This window comes from Toxotes jaculatrix, chromosome 18 (assembly GCF_017976425.1).
Source record: "Toxotes jaculatrix isolate fToxJac2 chromosome 18, fToxJac2.pri, whole genome shotgun sequence".
NCBI lineage: Eukaryota > Metazoa > Chordata > Actinopteri > Toxotidae > Toxotes > Toxotes jaculatrix.
This window is the reverse complement of record NC_054411.1, coordinates 12,832,615-12,847,668: the sequence shown is the minus strand read 5'-3', so window position 1 is coordinate 12,847,668 and position 15,054 is coordinate 12,832,615. Positions and strand designations below refer to the sequence as shown.

Here is a 15,054-nt window from a genome sequence, read left to right as displayed (position 1 = left end):
ATGCATTTCTAATATGACATGTAGACTTAATCATGTTCCGGCTCAATGGTTTTCAGTTATTTCAAGTTGTGGCTATGTCCACATGAAAATATTAGAATGTGGGCACTCATGGCTCATTGTGATTTTATTTGTGCATGCTGGAAAAACATATTAACATATGACACAGTAAAGGCAAATATATGAGAAAGAACACGCATGAATAGCATAGATACATGTGGGCACACAAGCCCATTTTTATAGGCATCACTGCATGCTTGTAAGCATGCGTACATGTGGCCACACACGAGCCTTTACATTTACAATAATCCACTCAAATATGGCCCACATACATGGTTAATTGGATGCTGCCTGATGCAATGCAACAGCGCCATCTTCTGTCCTGATGAAAAACTGCAGACTGCAGCAAATGGATCCAGTGTGAACAAGTGGTCCTCTGTTTCTTTTCTTCTCTCATCATAGGGCATAACCTGCTGATTCATCTGAATCAATAAACTCTTTCACCTTCCAATGAGCATGTCAGTAACACTTGTTCATCTTCGTGTGTGTGTGTGAGAACAAGCTTTTAAGCTGACAAAAAAAAACCCTTTAACAGATACAACAAGGCTTAGAGCCTTAGATTTCTGTTGCTTCGGATGAACAACACATCAGAAATATGCCTCGTTCAGTCCATGCCGTCTCTCCTACCTCCACTTTCTCTGTTTTCCACTGCTTTGTTTTTATTCCTAACCATCAGTCAGAAGGATATGCAACACAGACACATGCACACACACCTTCTTGAATCTCTTGCTCATATTTTTTTCTCACACTTATCACAGCTTTGTTTCTCTCCCCTCCCTCTCCCTTGTATCCCTCCCACCCTCTCCCATGTATCCCTCCCACCCTCTGTGTTTCTTGATCTCTGTCTGTCTCCTTATTTCTCCCCTGACATCTCCCCCCGCCTCTCTCTGCCTCAGCCTGACGTCATAGCAACCGCAGTGTACAATCCAGGGCTTGCTTGACAGTGCACATCACTCTCTCAAAAATCATGATGACAACCAGACTGATGGAGGTGGCAGAGAGGGACAAAGCCACACCCACATCACTGTGACATGTAGGGTGGATGCAGTATTTAGGCTTTTTGGCTGGCAAGCTGTGGGCAAGGTCGGCTTTAGGCTGCAGCATTTTTAATGATGTGACTCACTCTGGCATGGTGCTGCAAACTGAGCATGCAAGACGGTTAGAAACAGAGTAGCGTCATACTGATGTATCAGAGGGCAGAGGCAGAAGGGAGGGGGGTTAGAGGAAGAGAGAGACCAAGGGAAAGGTACATAAAGTGAAAGAGATTTTTTTTTTTAGAGAAAAGGACATACTAACTTTTCACTGTAAGTACTGTAAACATGTCAGTGGCAAGAGACAGAACACAGGAAAAATGCAGGAGAAACTGAGGGATGGATTCAAGTGTGAGTGTAAGGTTAGGTAAAGACAGGATGAGAGAAAGTGATTTGCATTTTAAAGGATTATTGGTTCTTCAGTCAGAAGGATATGCAACATGTGCTCTAATATAAATGCACAGACACACACACACACACACACACACAATCCCATTTTTTAGAACAAGAAATTAAAATGCAGGTTTACACTGTGAAAAATTTTCAGCACCAGCATCAAAGCAGCAGCTCCTGTCACGCATGAATCTTCTCAGAGATAGGAGAATAGCAGATCATTTTGTTCTAATGCCCGTTTAACCTGACTTCCACTATCATAAGATAACACAGGGAACTGCCCCCTTAGGCTAGTTTGTGGTACATGAGCACACATAAAACCTTATCTTAGCTGTGTGTGTGTGTGTGTGTGTGCGTGCGCATGTGTGCGTACGTGCGTGTGTATGTGTGTGATGGGGGATGGAGGTTGGTGGGGGTTGTAATAAAGGAAACCAGTACCATATACTGTAAAGTGTTTCTTTCCCTGGCTAAGCTGTAATGAGTGTGCCAAGAGGCTTCACTGCACTAGAGACATCTTGTGGAGCAAGACTGTAAAAGCATTATGTTGTAACATCAGTTATGAGTGAAACAATTTTATATTAAGTTTAATATTTACCGCATAATAATGTAATGATATTGAAATACTGAGTGCTGACATATGATTCTTCTGTTTTTGTCCTTAAGGATTATTTTTAAATTAATAATGTTAATTTTTAACAGTTTTTTAATTTGATTTTGTAATTTAACTTTTTTTTTTTTTTTTTTTTTTTACTAATTTTACTTGCTAATACTTATTAACAGCCTACATATGGATAGGAAGAAGAATGTGCTTTTTAAAAAAACCTCATTAGAGTATGCACCTTTCAAATAAAAAACCTTTCAGTGGAATGTTGAAGATCATAAAACAAAACTGATACACACCAGTTTTGTCCCATACATCTTTTTTCTCTCATTGCTTTTTATTTTTTTTATTTTTTTTATTAAGGACAAAGCTTCTTTAAAAAAGCGTGACTCAATAGGTTAAACATGTCAGTCAAATTAACATCATAAATTCACTACAAACGCATCATCCGCATGGGCTCAGATCAGGTGTTTGTGATTTCATCTCACATTATGGTAAGTACGGCTGTGAATCGTGACCGCGACTGAATGGGAGAAAATGAATGAGTGGAACAAACATACGTCGTGCTCCTACGTCATCTATTCCCTCTGCGGAAGGATATTTTCACGGAGTAGTTCCGGGATGTGGAACTACTTCTCAGGATGGGAAGGGAAAACAGTAAAGGGCGTAAGGATACGACAGAGCGACACGTCGCTAGCAGGTGCACAACGCAGGGAAATCACGAATACAGGAGGAAGGATGGCATAGCATAGCATATGGCCTTTTCCCCTTTCAAACGACAAGAGACACGTCCTCCACAAACCATAACCTTTTGCTTTCACTAGAAGAATGTCACGGTAAGTCATGCGAGCAGGCGCACCGTTGTAAGCGTTAGCTCAAAGCTAAAGGTAGCATAAACGGCTAACAGCTGACAACTCAGAGTGAATACATTACATTCATCCCCGAGACAGATGCTTGGAGTTTTATGAATTCGTAGACATAGCTTATTACCACACTGCAGGTTTTATGTAGTAACATTTGTAAATAAGTGTAGATAGGGTCGAGCGAATTTCAAAATTAGGTAGTGGTCATTGTACAGTCTTTGGACCGCACCTGACGTCAAGTGGGGTTGGACGAAACGTTAATTCAGCCAATGTTAAACACTACACTTTGAATAGGATCGTGACATGCATACAAGTAAGCACAATACTTTAAAAAAACACCCAGAATGATATTTTTGCTTCATCACGTGCGAGTCTAATGCACAACCGTGCATAACGTCAGCTTTTCAGCGCACCATCTGGGTCCAGTGTCTGGTTTAACAGTGACACCTCCACAGCAGATGAATGCTGCAGTTCATACAAAAACTAGCATTATGTGACACCCTAACCTGTACTGCTACGCTGTGTGTTTTCTAACCACTAACTCCAAATCCAGTTGAGTCACTTGTTGCTTTATATAATCTAATGTCTTATGTGGTGGGTAAAGCTTTACCGCTGCTGAGCTTCAAACCAGAATTATCAAGAGTTTTAAGTTGTTTTAAAGCTCCTTTTTCCCTTTACACTGGTGTTTCTACCTCTAAACTGCCTGAAAATGGAGGATTTGGAGGGGTTTTCCAAGATCTTCTTACTTCCCTGCTCTTGAGGAAGTGGCTTTCCTGTTCACTACAGTGGCACATGTCTCTGTGTATAACTGAGACTGTGAATGGATAGATATGACACGTAGCTGTGTGTGTGTGTGTGTGTGTGTGTGTGTGTGTGTGTGTGTGTGTGTGTGTGTGTGTGTGTGTGTGTGTGTGTGTGTGTGGAGAGAGTGAGAGAGTGAAAGAGAGACAGACGGGAACACACAGTCTGCCAAAGAGGACTGGGTACTGTCTGTCATTATTCAGCCAAAGCTAACCTGGCGGGGCACGATGCCGTAATTCTCTGAGATACATGGCTGTGTAGGTGGGTGTGTTTTTAATTAGAGGGAAACATGACTCACAGTTGTTGTGTTTAGAAACAGCTGAATGAGGTGTTCAGGAAGGGGGGTGGGGGGGCAGTTGGCAGACTTGCAGGGCAACACAGTCAGTAGAGGATCTGACAGGATGGCTTAATGCTGTACATCTTGTGAAGCCCCTTGAGGCAAATTTGTGATTTGTGATATTTGGTTATATAAATAAAATTTGACTTGAGAGCAGGATGTTACTCTTTGCTTTTCTTGCAGCAGGGTGTTGACCAGTTTGTGCAAACACAGGTGAGCACAGCCGCACCTCAACAATGAAAAAGATCTTCTTGTGTTCAGAGTGAGATAGAAAGACTCCCTGTTGTAAGCCCAGCCAAGTCGTATGCTGAGTCACCAAAAGTGATTAGGTTTTTCTTTCTGGGAATTTCATCCTTGGAAGTGCATGATTATAACAAGATTATACGTGATTATAGTATCAGAGATTGTCACTAAAATTCTGTACTGAGATGGTCTGTTTACAGTGGTAAATGATGTAAGATAGGATGTATAAGAATAACATAAAAGAAACATGCTACAGTTTATTTTCCTGCCATTTGCCATCATATACCCAGTCTGATATATGCCTATGGTAGCCCGATGTCTGCAGATAATACTGGTTGGCTTTCTAGTCTTTTTAATATAAAGTTATCAATGATTAATTCTGTTTACTCTGGAATTAACTCCAGCTGCACTTCTGTGCAACGGATGATACCCACAGCTAACTGCTTGCCATCAAATTGTTAACCTAGTTGTTTAAAATGGTTAGATTTACTGTAATTGTTTGCAGTGAGGAAGTGTCTTGCTTTAACTCTGAGGGGAACATGCTCAGTTTACTACAGTGTCACATAAGACAAAGATAAGCAGCATATCCTCATATTTGACGAGCTAGAACCAGGAAATGGCATTTGGCATTTGTGTTTTGAAAATAAATGACTCAAACAAACCTAAATGAACTGATTAATCAGCTATCATCAGCTTTTCATTTCAGATCTAACTTTGTGCTTCCTTTGCAGTTAGATTGTCAGTGCATGCAACAGTTTGCAGGAGAGGCTCTGTCATGCTGGTATTTTTGGCAGGTGATTAAACTGTTAGTGTTCTTGTAAAGGGGTAGCTCCAAAATCCCAGTTCTCCCCTGAGCTTCGCACAGAGCTAGCCTGAAAGTACTTGGCCATTCTCCAAACCTCAAATTGATTTCTCATCTCTCTTAAGTCCTAAATCCCTCTTCAGATGCCGCAAGCCTGCTGCTGGAATGAATCATTTTGGCAGAATGTTTGCATGCTGGTGAGCCTCTTTTGCAGGTTATGGCTGTTATTCTGTTGTGTCTCCCAGTGTATGTTTGTGTATGGATTATCAGCTTACATTCCAAATAGTGTCCCCTCTCAGTGCTATATTGTGCATTTTCTTCAAGAAAGTACCCCGTCATCTGTTTCACATGTGACTGTGCTTTTCATAGCGATGCTTTGGTGTTTGAGATTGATGGGGAGGAACTGAGAGACTTTTCTGAAATCTACTGAGATGTTATTGCCATGGACCCATCACTGTAGAGGTGTTTTCTAGTGTGTATGTGACATCAAGATGTCATGATGTTATTAGCATCTAAATTCCCTCCCCCTCCTCTATGGCTTGATTAATGTAAGAGCTTTTGCTCTGATTAAAAAAAAAAAAAAATTGTAGTGACTAATGAATAATCAAAGGATTTATGATTATTCTGTGTGCTCAGAGTTTATTTAGGCAGCGACATGTTTGTTGTGGGTATTTTTGGATCTGCTTCCTTTGGCTGTGGCTTCCAGATTTTATGTGTTTATATCCAACACATGTTGTTCAGAAGTGCATAATTTTGCAATCTTCCAAATGTGTAGAGTATCCTGTAAGCCAAGAGCTGGAGTAGAAATTGTGTAAAATGTGCAAAAAATAAATCCAGGAACACTCAAAGTGTTATCTATTTGCTGTCGGTTGAAAAGCTCTGTAGGTGTCAGACCAACTGCACATTTGCAGACAGACGATTGCTGCTGACAGAAGAGAGTATAAACATGTTGTGTTTAATTTTAGAGTCATTTGTTTCAGATGTTTTCCGAGCAGACAGACAGACATGAGACAACACTGTATATGTGGCATAACCATAACCAAAATTTTGAAGGCTCTGGGTACACAGTCTTCATAGATTCCGTGTCCAAAAACAGCTGTTGTCAGGGTCGCTGTGTTTTAGAGTCATATTCAAGAGTTTACTGAGTCTTGAAATTCAAAAAATTACTACAGGTGCGACGAGTTAACGCAAAATAAAAAGATTAAATCCTCAGAACATGCTATTCACTAATTGACAGAAGTATACTCTTTCTGAATTTCTAGCTAAGAGTCCCCTGATCTCACATAATTTTGCCCCAGGACTTTCACTGTGTAAAAATAGGTTGCACAGACACACACACACACACACAGTGAAGTGATCAGCCTGTGGCAAGTACAGCAGTCATATGGCCATGAGAAGAGACTCAAGAATGTCCCTTTCATTCTCTCTCTCATTATCTCTTCCTCTCTCTCCTACTTTAATTGTGTAGAACCTCTGAGGCTCTCCGTCACTTTATTGTTGGACTTAAGACTGGACTCTGTTTCTTCATTGTTAAGGTACTTGCAGCACTGGTGTTTAGGGTGTGGATAGGCAGGTTTAGAGAAGGCACACTGAAATAATGTCATTTACTCAGTCTTACATTTGCTTGTCTCACATTTACATACAAATGTAAGTGTCAGGGTCTCTGTGTTTTAGAGCAAACATCCTCGCCTGGCATACTTGGGGTTTAGGGTTTAGCACCTTCCTTGTGAGAAGTGAGTCAGGAATTAAACCACCAACCTTTTCTCTTTTCTCTGTTTGTCTTTTCTGCAGAACACGTAGTATCTGCTGACCTCCTTTCTACAGAGTGACTGCGGTCTCTGCATATAGAAGCCATTCACTCTACTACCATCAAAATGTCAGGTATGGATTTGTAATATCATTATTATTATTCAACATATGTGCCAAAAGCTCTAGATTTTAAGGGAGGACTCTGTAAATTTGTTTCTGGTTATCAGCAAACATTCATGTCCACAAATGCACACTGACCTTGGATTACAGAAATAACATGAATGGTTAATATTTGATTTGTTATATTAAATTTTATCAGATGTGAATGCCTTACTTTTTGCTTAAGGGTATCTTTTAATATCTCATTTGTGGTTTTAACAGTATGTGTCATATTTTCTGTTTAAGTAACAGTTTTTCCTGACACATAAGTTTGTCTCTTGTTTTAGGAACCTACACACCAGCCCCTGGTGGCCCATTCTCTGCGCTCACCCCAAGCATGTGGCCTCAGGACATTTTGGCCAAGTACCATCAAGTGAGGATGTGACTTTGTACATTGTTGTTTATGTGCAAACCTTCCATAAGTATTTCTTTTGTTTTACTGACAATAAATAGAGAATGAAAAGAATGAGGAAATATTACAAGGAGAAATAATGCTCAAATGAAACACGTCAACTCTAAAGAACCAAACGGCAGAAAATAAGATTTCAAGCAATGACCCATCAGCATACCGTGATAGAATATAAAGAAAAACAAAAGAGCCTCAGTAGCTTTGTCTTCATGTGACACTGACATCTGGACTGTAGTGCTAACTGGCATTTAAGATGCTTAGAGAGGCTGGGGCTGTCTTCAGCAGGGTCTTTCAAAGTCATTGCTTCTCTTTGAGATGTGGACTTAATACACGTCGCTTATTTGTCTCTCCAGAAAGACTCCACAGAACAGCCTGAACTCCAATATGATGAGTTTGGCTTCAGAGTGGACACTGAAGGTAATGTGTATGTGTAATGTGTACATAAATGGAAATCTTTAAATCTGGGTTCAGTTGTTAGATTATGAACACAAATTGAGTGACAGCAGCAGTATATTTTCTGCACTCAGCTGATTGTTGAGATAGTTAATAGTGGTTGTTTTTTTTCCCTGAATACTTAATACGTACACATAATAATTGAGTACAGTGTGTGTTTCCTGTCAGAGTTCTATTTGGGTAATTATCTCAGTCAGAGTCACTGACTTCCTTTCCCAGTGTGTTTTGTTTTCCCTCTGTCCTCTCGTGTCTGTCATGCTTGGTTACGTTACAGTTCTACCTGCTACCAATTTCAGCATTTCCGGCCTCCTCAGTTCACACATGGTGCTTAGCTGTGTTAACATTATGGTTACAAAAAAAGACCAGTGCCAGTCCTCTACCAGATCCTGATATATTTCCTCTTCTCCCTCAGACGGTGAGGAGCCCAGGTCGTGGCTGGGCACTGAAGGCTCACCCCAGCATGAAGACCCTCAGCAGCGATTGCGCTGGCAAGCCCACCTGGAGTTCACCCACAACCACACAGTGGGTGACCTGACCTGGGAGCTTATTGATCCTGTCCTTCCACGGTCTGAGCGTCTGCGTTCCTTGGTGCTAGGGGGCATACCTCACAGCATGAGGCCACAGGTAAGCAGACTTGCACAGCAACGGTGAACTATTTGTGGCACTGGCTAGACTTGAAGTGGTTCACATTGGGCTAAAATACTGCCTGAAATTGACATTTTTTAATGTGAAAAATAAAAATTTAACTTGTCACGAGAGCTATAGTTGCCTTTGAGTGTTTACATTTTTTAGTTATTTCCAAGGAGACAATAAAAGCTTTAACAATTGCTGGTTTGCTAGCTTTGGATGCGGCTGTCTGGAGCACTGCAGAAGAAGAGGACCTCTGAGATTTCCTACAGAGAAATCATTAAGAACAGCTCCAATGAGGACTCCACCACAGCGAAACAGGTAAAATCCTGAGCTACATGTACACACGTAAATAAAGCACTGAAGCATAACACTTTTTAATCAGCATTTTCCATTGTACATTCACATGGAAGAAAAACACAAGCTGTAAGATGGAGATGTAGTGTGTGTGTGATGTACCGGGGACAAGGGGGTGGTGCTATGTCACCCACCAAACCCAACACCACCACCTTTCTTAATGTTCTATGTGATCATGATGCAATTGTTCTTTATTGTCTTTTGTCCCTCAGATAGAGAAGGACCTGTTACGGACTATGCCCACCAATGCCTGTTTCAGTAGTCTGACCAGTGTTGGAGTGCCAAGGCTAAGACGGGTGTTGAGAGGCCTAGCCTGGCTCTACCCAGACATTGGGTACTGTCAGGGTACCGGCATGGTGAGAACCTCTACATACAAAACCCAGTGTCACCATAAGAAATGACAGTACTCTAGCCAACCCAGTGAGCAGAGATAAATAGACACACACTTTTCTAAGTATATATTTTATTTACTTATTGTCTGTCCTGTTACCTTTTCCATCTTCACTACTCCCCTTTTCCCTGTCTCTTTCCCACATCTATGCCTTGTTTGCCCCAGGTGGTTTCCTGTCTGCTGCTCTTTCTTGAGGAGGAGGATGTGCTATGGATGATGTGTGCCCTGATCGAAGACCTCCTTCCTCCATCCTACTTCTCCTCCACTCTGCTGGGCGTCCAAACGGACCAGAGGGTTCTCCGTCAGCTCATTGTTCAGTACCTGCCAGCCCTCGACCGCCTTCTGCAGGAGCATGACATAGGTAAGGATGGATGTTAGGAAAGATAGAGAAAGTGTGGTGCATGGGCTCAGAGAGGCAACATTTGATTAATGTTTACCCACCACCTTTCAGCCATTAATTAAAAAACATAGTAATTGTGAAATGACATTGACTAATTGTGCTAGACTAATACTAAACAAAGACTAATTAACAGTCTGTAGCATACAGTAAATAACCCTCTCCTCTTTACACATCCAGAGCTGTCTCTGATCACGCTCCATTGGTTCCTGACATCATTTGCCAGTGTGGTGGACATCCGTCTGCTCCTTAGGATCTGGGATCTACTCTTCTACCAGGGCTCATTGGTGCTCTTCCAGGTCACACTGGGCATGCTCAAGATCAAGGTATTTACACTACACTACCTGTTTTCTGAGTCATAACTCCCTGATACAGATGCTGTATAGTGCAAACTGTATATGTTGACTATTAACCCTTGTGAAATTTATTCCACGGCCCCAGGAGGAGGAGCTTGTCTCATCAGAGAACTCTGCCTCCATTTTTAATACTCTGTCGGACTTGCCAAGCCAGCTGAGAGATGGGCCCGCAGTTCTCGGAGAAGCTATGAGACTAGCAGGGACGCTGTCCCAGGAAACTCTAGAAGCCCACCGACACAAGCACCTAGCTTATATCCTAAATGAACAGGCGCAGCTCAGCAACGGAAACAACACAACGCTAAACTCAAATCTCAACAAGGTCAGTTGCAAATTGCTCTGAAATATAAATTCTCAAAAAATAGTCACATGGTTTGCACAGATTAAGAGGTGTATGTATCCATTCTTTTTATCGAAAGTAGTAAAAAAAAAAAAAAAAATTATTTTGTGTTTGTGTATGAGCAGGTGGTCAGGAGACAGTCCCTGCGCAGGAAGTCCACCCTGAGCTCCCTGCTGTTTGGGGAGGATGAGGCAGAGGCCCTAAAGTCCAAGAACATTAAGCAGACAGAGCTGGTGGCCGCCCTGCGAGAGGCGATAGCTCGCACAGCAGAGCACTTCCACTGTTTAGACCCATGTCACTCCAGTACGGTGAGTTCAGACACTGCATTGCAAGGACAGTGTGCTTTATGTCCTGTTGTGGACTGTGAATCAACCAAAATAAGAACATGTAAATTAAATTTAATATTGTAATACCATCAAATCTATTATTAAATCATCAGTTTAATCAATTTTGACCTGAGGTCTCCCACCTTGTCTCCCCAGGACCTAACTCCTGACTACTCCATGGAGAGCCACCAGCGAGATCATGAAAACTTCCTTGTTGTGTCCCGCAACCGGCGGAGACGGGCAAAGGCTTTGCTGGACTTTGAGCGACACGATGACGATGAACTGGGCTTCAGAAAGAATGACATCATCACTGTGAGTGATTTATTGACTGACTTATACAGAGACATAAACAAACAAAACCCTACTTGTTGTTTTCAGTCATGTACACAATACACAACAATCTCTCTCCAATTCTTATCCCATTGGTTTTTTTTTTCTCTCTCTTCCTCAGATCATCTCACAGAAAGATGAACATTGTTGGGTAGGAGAACTCAATGGCCTTAGAGGTGTGTGTGCTTCTCTTATGTATCAACACCCAGTATTACTATCTGGATATTGATTTTTCTATACTCTGCCTCACAGCTCACTAAATTTTGTGTGATTCTTTGTGACAGGCTGGTTTCCAGCAAAGTTTGTGGAGATCCTCGATGAAAGAAGCAAAGAGGTAACGAAGCAGTTCAGTGCTTCTATACTTGATTTGCCCAGCAGATGTTTATTAGACTGTTCACTCCATGTGCTATTTGCCAGTTTTTATCTTTGTTTCTTCCTGTTCCCCTTCCAGTACCCTGAGTATTAATTCATAGAGTGTCCTGTCCCTCAGTACTCATTAGCAGGTGACGACTCTGTCACAGAGGCGGTGACAGACCTGGCCAGAGGCACACTGTGTCCGGCCCTGAAGGCCATCTTTCAGCACGGTCTCAAGAAACCATCTATACTGGGAGGACCCTGTCACCCTTGGTTATTCATAGAAGAGGTAGGAGAAGTTCTGTTTTGTTTAATTCCACATGGAACTATATAGCAAACTGTCATTTAAATTTCAGCTCTGTCATTCTTTGTCTTATGGTTTTCTCTCAGGCGGCGAGTAGAGAAGTAGAGAGGGACTTCAACTCTGTCTACTCGAGGCTGGTGCTATGTAAAACCTACAGGTAGAACACAGACACTCATTGTGTTTTCATTAGTTCTCTCCAAATCTCTTTTCACCTGAGCATTTAATGTAGGTGTGTGTGTGTGTGTGTATTGAAGACTGTGCCATCCATACCCCTTCAGGTGTGATCAGAGATGCACTTAACTTTCATTTGCAACAGGAAGGGAAACAATGAGATGAAATTCTGTCTGTTAGGAACATTAATAGAGAACTGACCCCCCGTCTACATGCACAGTTAATGAGAAATTTGCTTTCATAAATGAACCACTCTTTGTCTTTGGCATTTACCAGGTTAGATGAAGATGGGAAAGTACTAACACCAGAGGAGCTGTTATACAGGGTGAGTAATCACTATGCGTAAAAAAAACTGCAAGTTATTTTTATTTAGCTCACTGTAGTTTGGCCCAGCTTCCAACAATAAGTATGTTTCTGTAAAGTAATGTCAGACATATCTAGTGAGGCCTAGCCATGTCTGTAAACTCAGCCTGTAAAAATGGAGGTTAGTAGGAAGCACGTGAGCGCCTTCTGTCGGCTCTTCCAGGCGGTGCAGTCAGTCAACATGAGCCACGACTCAGCACATGCTCAGATGGACGTCAAGTTTAGGTCTCTCGTCTGCGTCGGCCTCAAGTGAGTTTTCCAGACCGACACTCACACAGAACTGAAACCATCACTGTCACTCTGTACACAGTATCAGATAGTACAACCTTAAAATGTACAAATCCTCAAACAGTGAGTAACATGCGCACACACACTTGGACAGTTTGGTTCCTAACGTGTCTGTTCCTCCAGTGAGCAGGTGCTACACTTGTGGCTAGAGGTGTTGTGTTCCAGCGTAGCTGCTGTAGAGAAATGGTACCATCCCTGGTCCTTCCTTCGCAGTCCAGGATGGGTACAGATCAAGTGTGAGCTCAGGTAAGAAGCACATGACTATAACAACTGCACTCTCTCTTGATTCTAGCTGTCTCAGGTTCGGAGAACAAAATTTCAACTAGAGCAGTCAAAGTGGTTGAACGTGGAAACTTTGAGCATGAATAAATTAGAGATGGTTTAATAGGATAATGTGCTTACAAACTCAGTACTGGATTGCAAGCGCAAGACACGATCTCACCAATAAAACAAATAATGACCAATCTAATGCTGTTGTTTCCCCAGGGTCCTATCAAAGTTTGCCTTCAGTCTCTCCCAAGATTGTGAGTTACCAGACAAGAAAGAGGTGAGCAAAGCAGATACCCACAGTGTCCTCATATAGAGCAGTAGGAAGCACGTCTTACTATTTAAGGACAATTTGTTATTATTCAGGGGAGAAAATCTTTCCGACTTTCTGCTGTTTCAGAAATCCGCTATTCTGAAAGCAGAAGTTATGGATGTTCTGGTTCAGCATCACCTCTTTAGTTGGGATCTCTAGGTAACACGTCACGTGTGAGACTGTAGCTGCTCTAGCATAGTCATGAGTTACACTAGTTTATTAACCTGCTGATTTAAGATACCCTGTCAAACAAATCACCGCTCACCGTTGATCAGATTCTTGTTTCAGTGGCAGTGCTTGTCCTTTTGTGTCTTTGTGGAGTCATAACCCTAACCCCTATTCAGCAAAGTGATACATGGACTGGTGTCAGTAGTCATCATGGGGCAAAAAAAAAACATTAGAGCACTACTCTCTGTATGATGAATATTTAAATCACCTCTGGCCAGACTCAGTGGAGGTTCAGGTTTTTGTGCATTAGCTGTGAAAGACTAAATGCTTTCATTATAATTGCTGATTGGTGTTTGGTAAGAGGTGTGATATAATGGAGTTGCCCTCTGTGGTATCATGTTTGACTTCAGGTAAAAGCTTTCCACATTTCTATTTTCCAGGAAAAGGAGCAGAGACCATTGAAAGAGGGAGTGCAGGACATGTTGGTGAAGCATCACCTCTTCAGCTGGGACATTGATGGCTAGTCACACAGCAAAAAAAAAAAAAAAAGAAAGCTGAATCCTACTCTGTCCTGTGCGTCTGTGATTATTTCATGTCTTTTCATATCATAAATTAGACACTGTTGTCGTCTATATTAAGTGACTACTTCACAGACCCTGTCTGTCACATCACCTTTCAGCGTTGAACAGTGGTGACAGCCCATTAATGGTGACTCTGAGACGCCCACGTCACCATGAAGGTCGACTGGTTTGTGCGAGCTGATGCATGTGTGCATTAAGGTGCACACTTTATTTTTATTCAGACCCAGTATAGGAGGTTTCACTTCATGTGTAAAACTATATGAAGTTATAAAATCAAAACACTCCTATCGTACAGAGTAGCCTGTACTCACTGGACTGGGAAACTTAAGTATTTCTTAAGTACTGACTACACTGGCTGTTCAGCTTTCTGTAGCTGACTGTGTTAATAGTCCATTCTCTTTCATTGGTTGTGTGTGTTATTTGCAGCACCAGGTGATCAAACTCTGGGCCTTTTAACATGGTCCTAAGTTCCACAATATCCTGTAAATCCCCCAAAATTAAGGCCAAAACAGAACATTCCTAAACATATGGAGCTGTAAGGTTACAAATTATTTTTAAGAGGAATGCTGCTGACCCCAATATCATGAGTTCCCCCCAAATACTTCACTAAGTACTAATGTTGCACACGCCAAGTGAAGCCTTTTCAAATTGTGATACGAGACTATGGGTATGTGTGCTACCGTATCAGTGGTAGTGTGCAGTCTACACTTGTATGACATATTGTAAATGAAGCAGATAAATACTTTTTGTGTTACAATCTACCGTAAATAAATGTTACATAAATATATATATATACATATACAGTAAATGATCTATAATTTGTAATGTTTTTGTGTATAAACACATCTGTCGTTTGTGACTAAATGTATTGTTGCAAGCTAAAGCAATTCAACAAAGGACGTAATCATTCTTACTTTTCAGTTTCTGACCTGACCTGACCTCAAACTCTGACTTAAAACTGTACATACATTAGAGAACAGGAATCGCCGGCTACTTATTCAAACTGTGGACCATACTGGATAATGGTGGACTGTAAGTGGGGACTTGAGACGGTTGATGTGTTAACAAAACTGAATTACTTTTAATTTGTGATGCACAGGAAACTAAAGTTTATGTTCACTGGTTACATGTTTAGCTAGTCAGTTTTTGGATACTTCATACAGTAGCAACATACTGTATTTGTTGTATTGGTTATTCTTGGCAAGCTAATTAGATCTGCAGGTGTA

The 15,054-nt window shown here is 41.5% G+C and overlaps 1 protein-coding gene across 1 annotated transcript; it reads left to right on the top strand.

Annotated features, from left to right (window-relative positions):
* Positions 1-2,753: 2,753 nt before the first annotated feature.
* Positions 2,754-14,615, top strand: sgsm3 (small G protein signaling modulator 3). Its single transcript, XM_041062456.1, has 21 exons — positions 2,754-2,918; positions 6,920-7,009; positions 7,324-7,409; positions 7,799-7,862; positions 8,311-8,522; positions 8,739-8,846; positions 9,095-9,238; positions 9,439-9,634; positions 9,851-9,996; positions 10,112-10,345; positions 10,489-10,671; positions 10,846-11,001; positions 11,141-11,195; positions 11,304-11,353; positions 11,510-11,662; positions 11,764-11,834; positions 12,125-12,173; positions 12,375-12,460; positions 12,623-12,745; positions 12,986-13,046; positions 13,688-14,615. The coding sequence occupies exons 2-21, from the start codon at positions 7,003-7,005 to the stop codon at positions 13,769-13,771; spliced, it is 2,268 nt and encodes a 755-aa protein (XP_040918390.1). The 5' UTR covers positions 2,754-2,918; positions 6,920-7,002; the 3' UTR covers positions 13,772-14,615.
* Positions 14,616-15,054: the final 439 nt, after the last annotated feature.

Coding starts and splice junctions, on each gene's coding strand:
- sgsm3 (XM_041062456.1), top strand. Junction 11,354..11,509: donor TCGATGAAAGAAGCAAAGAG/GTAACGAAGCAG, acceptor CCTGTCCCTCAG/TACTCATTAGCAGGTGACGA. Junction 12,746..12,985: donor CAGATCAAGTGTGAGCTCAG/GTAAGAAGCACA, acceptor TTGTTTCCCCAG/GGTCCTATCAAAGTTTGCCT.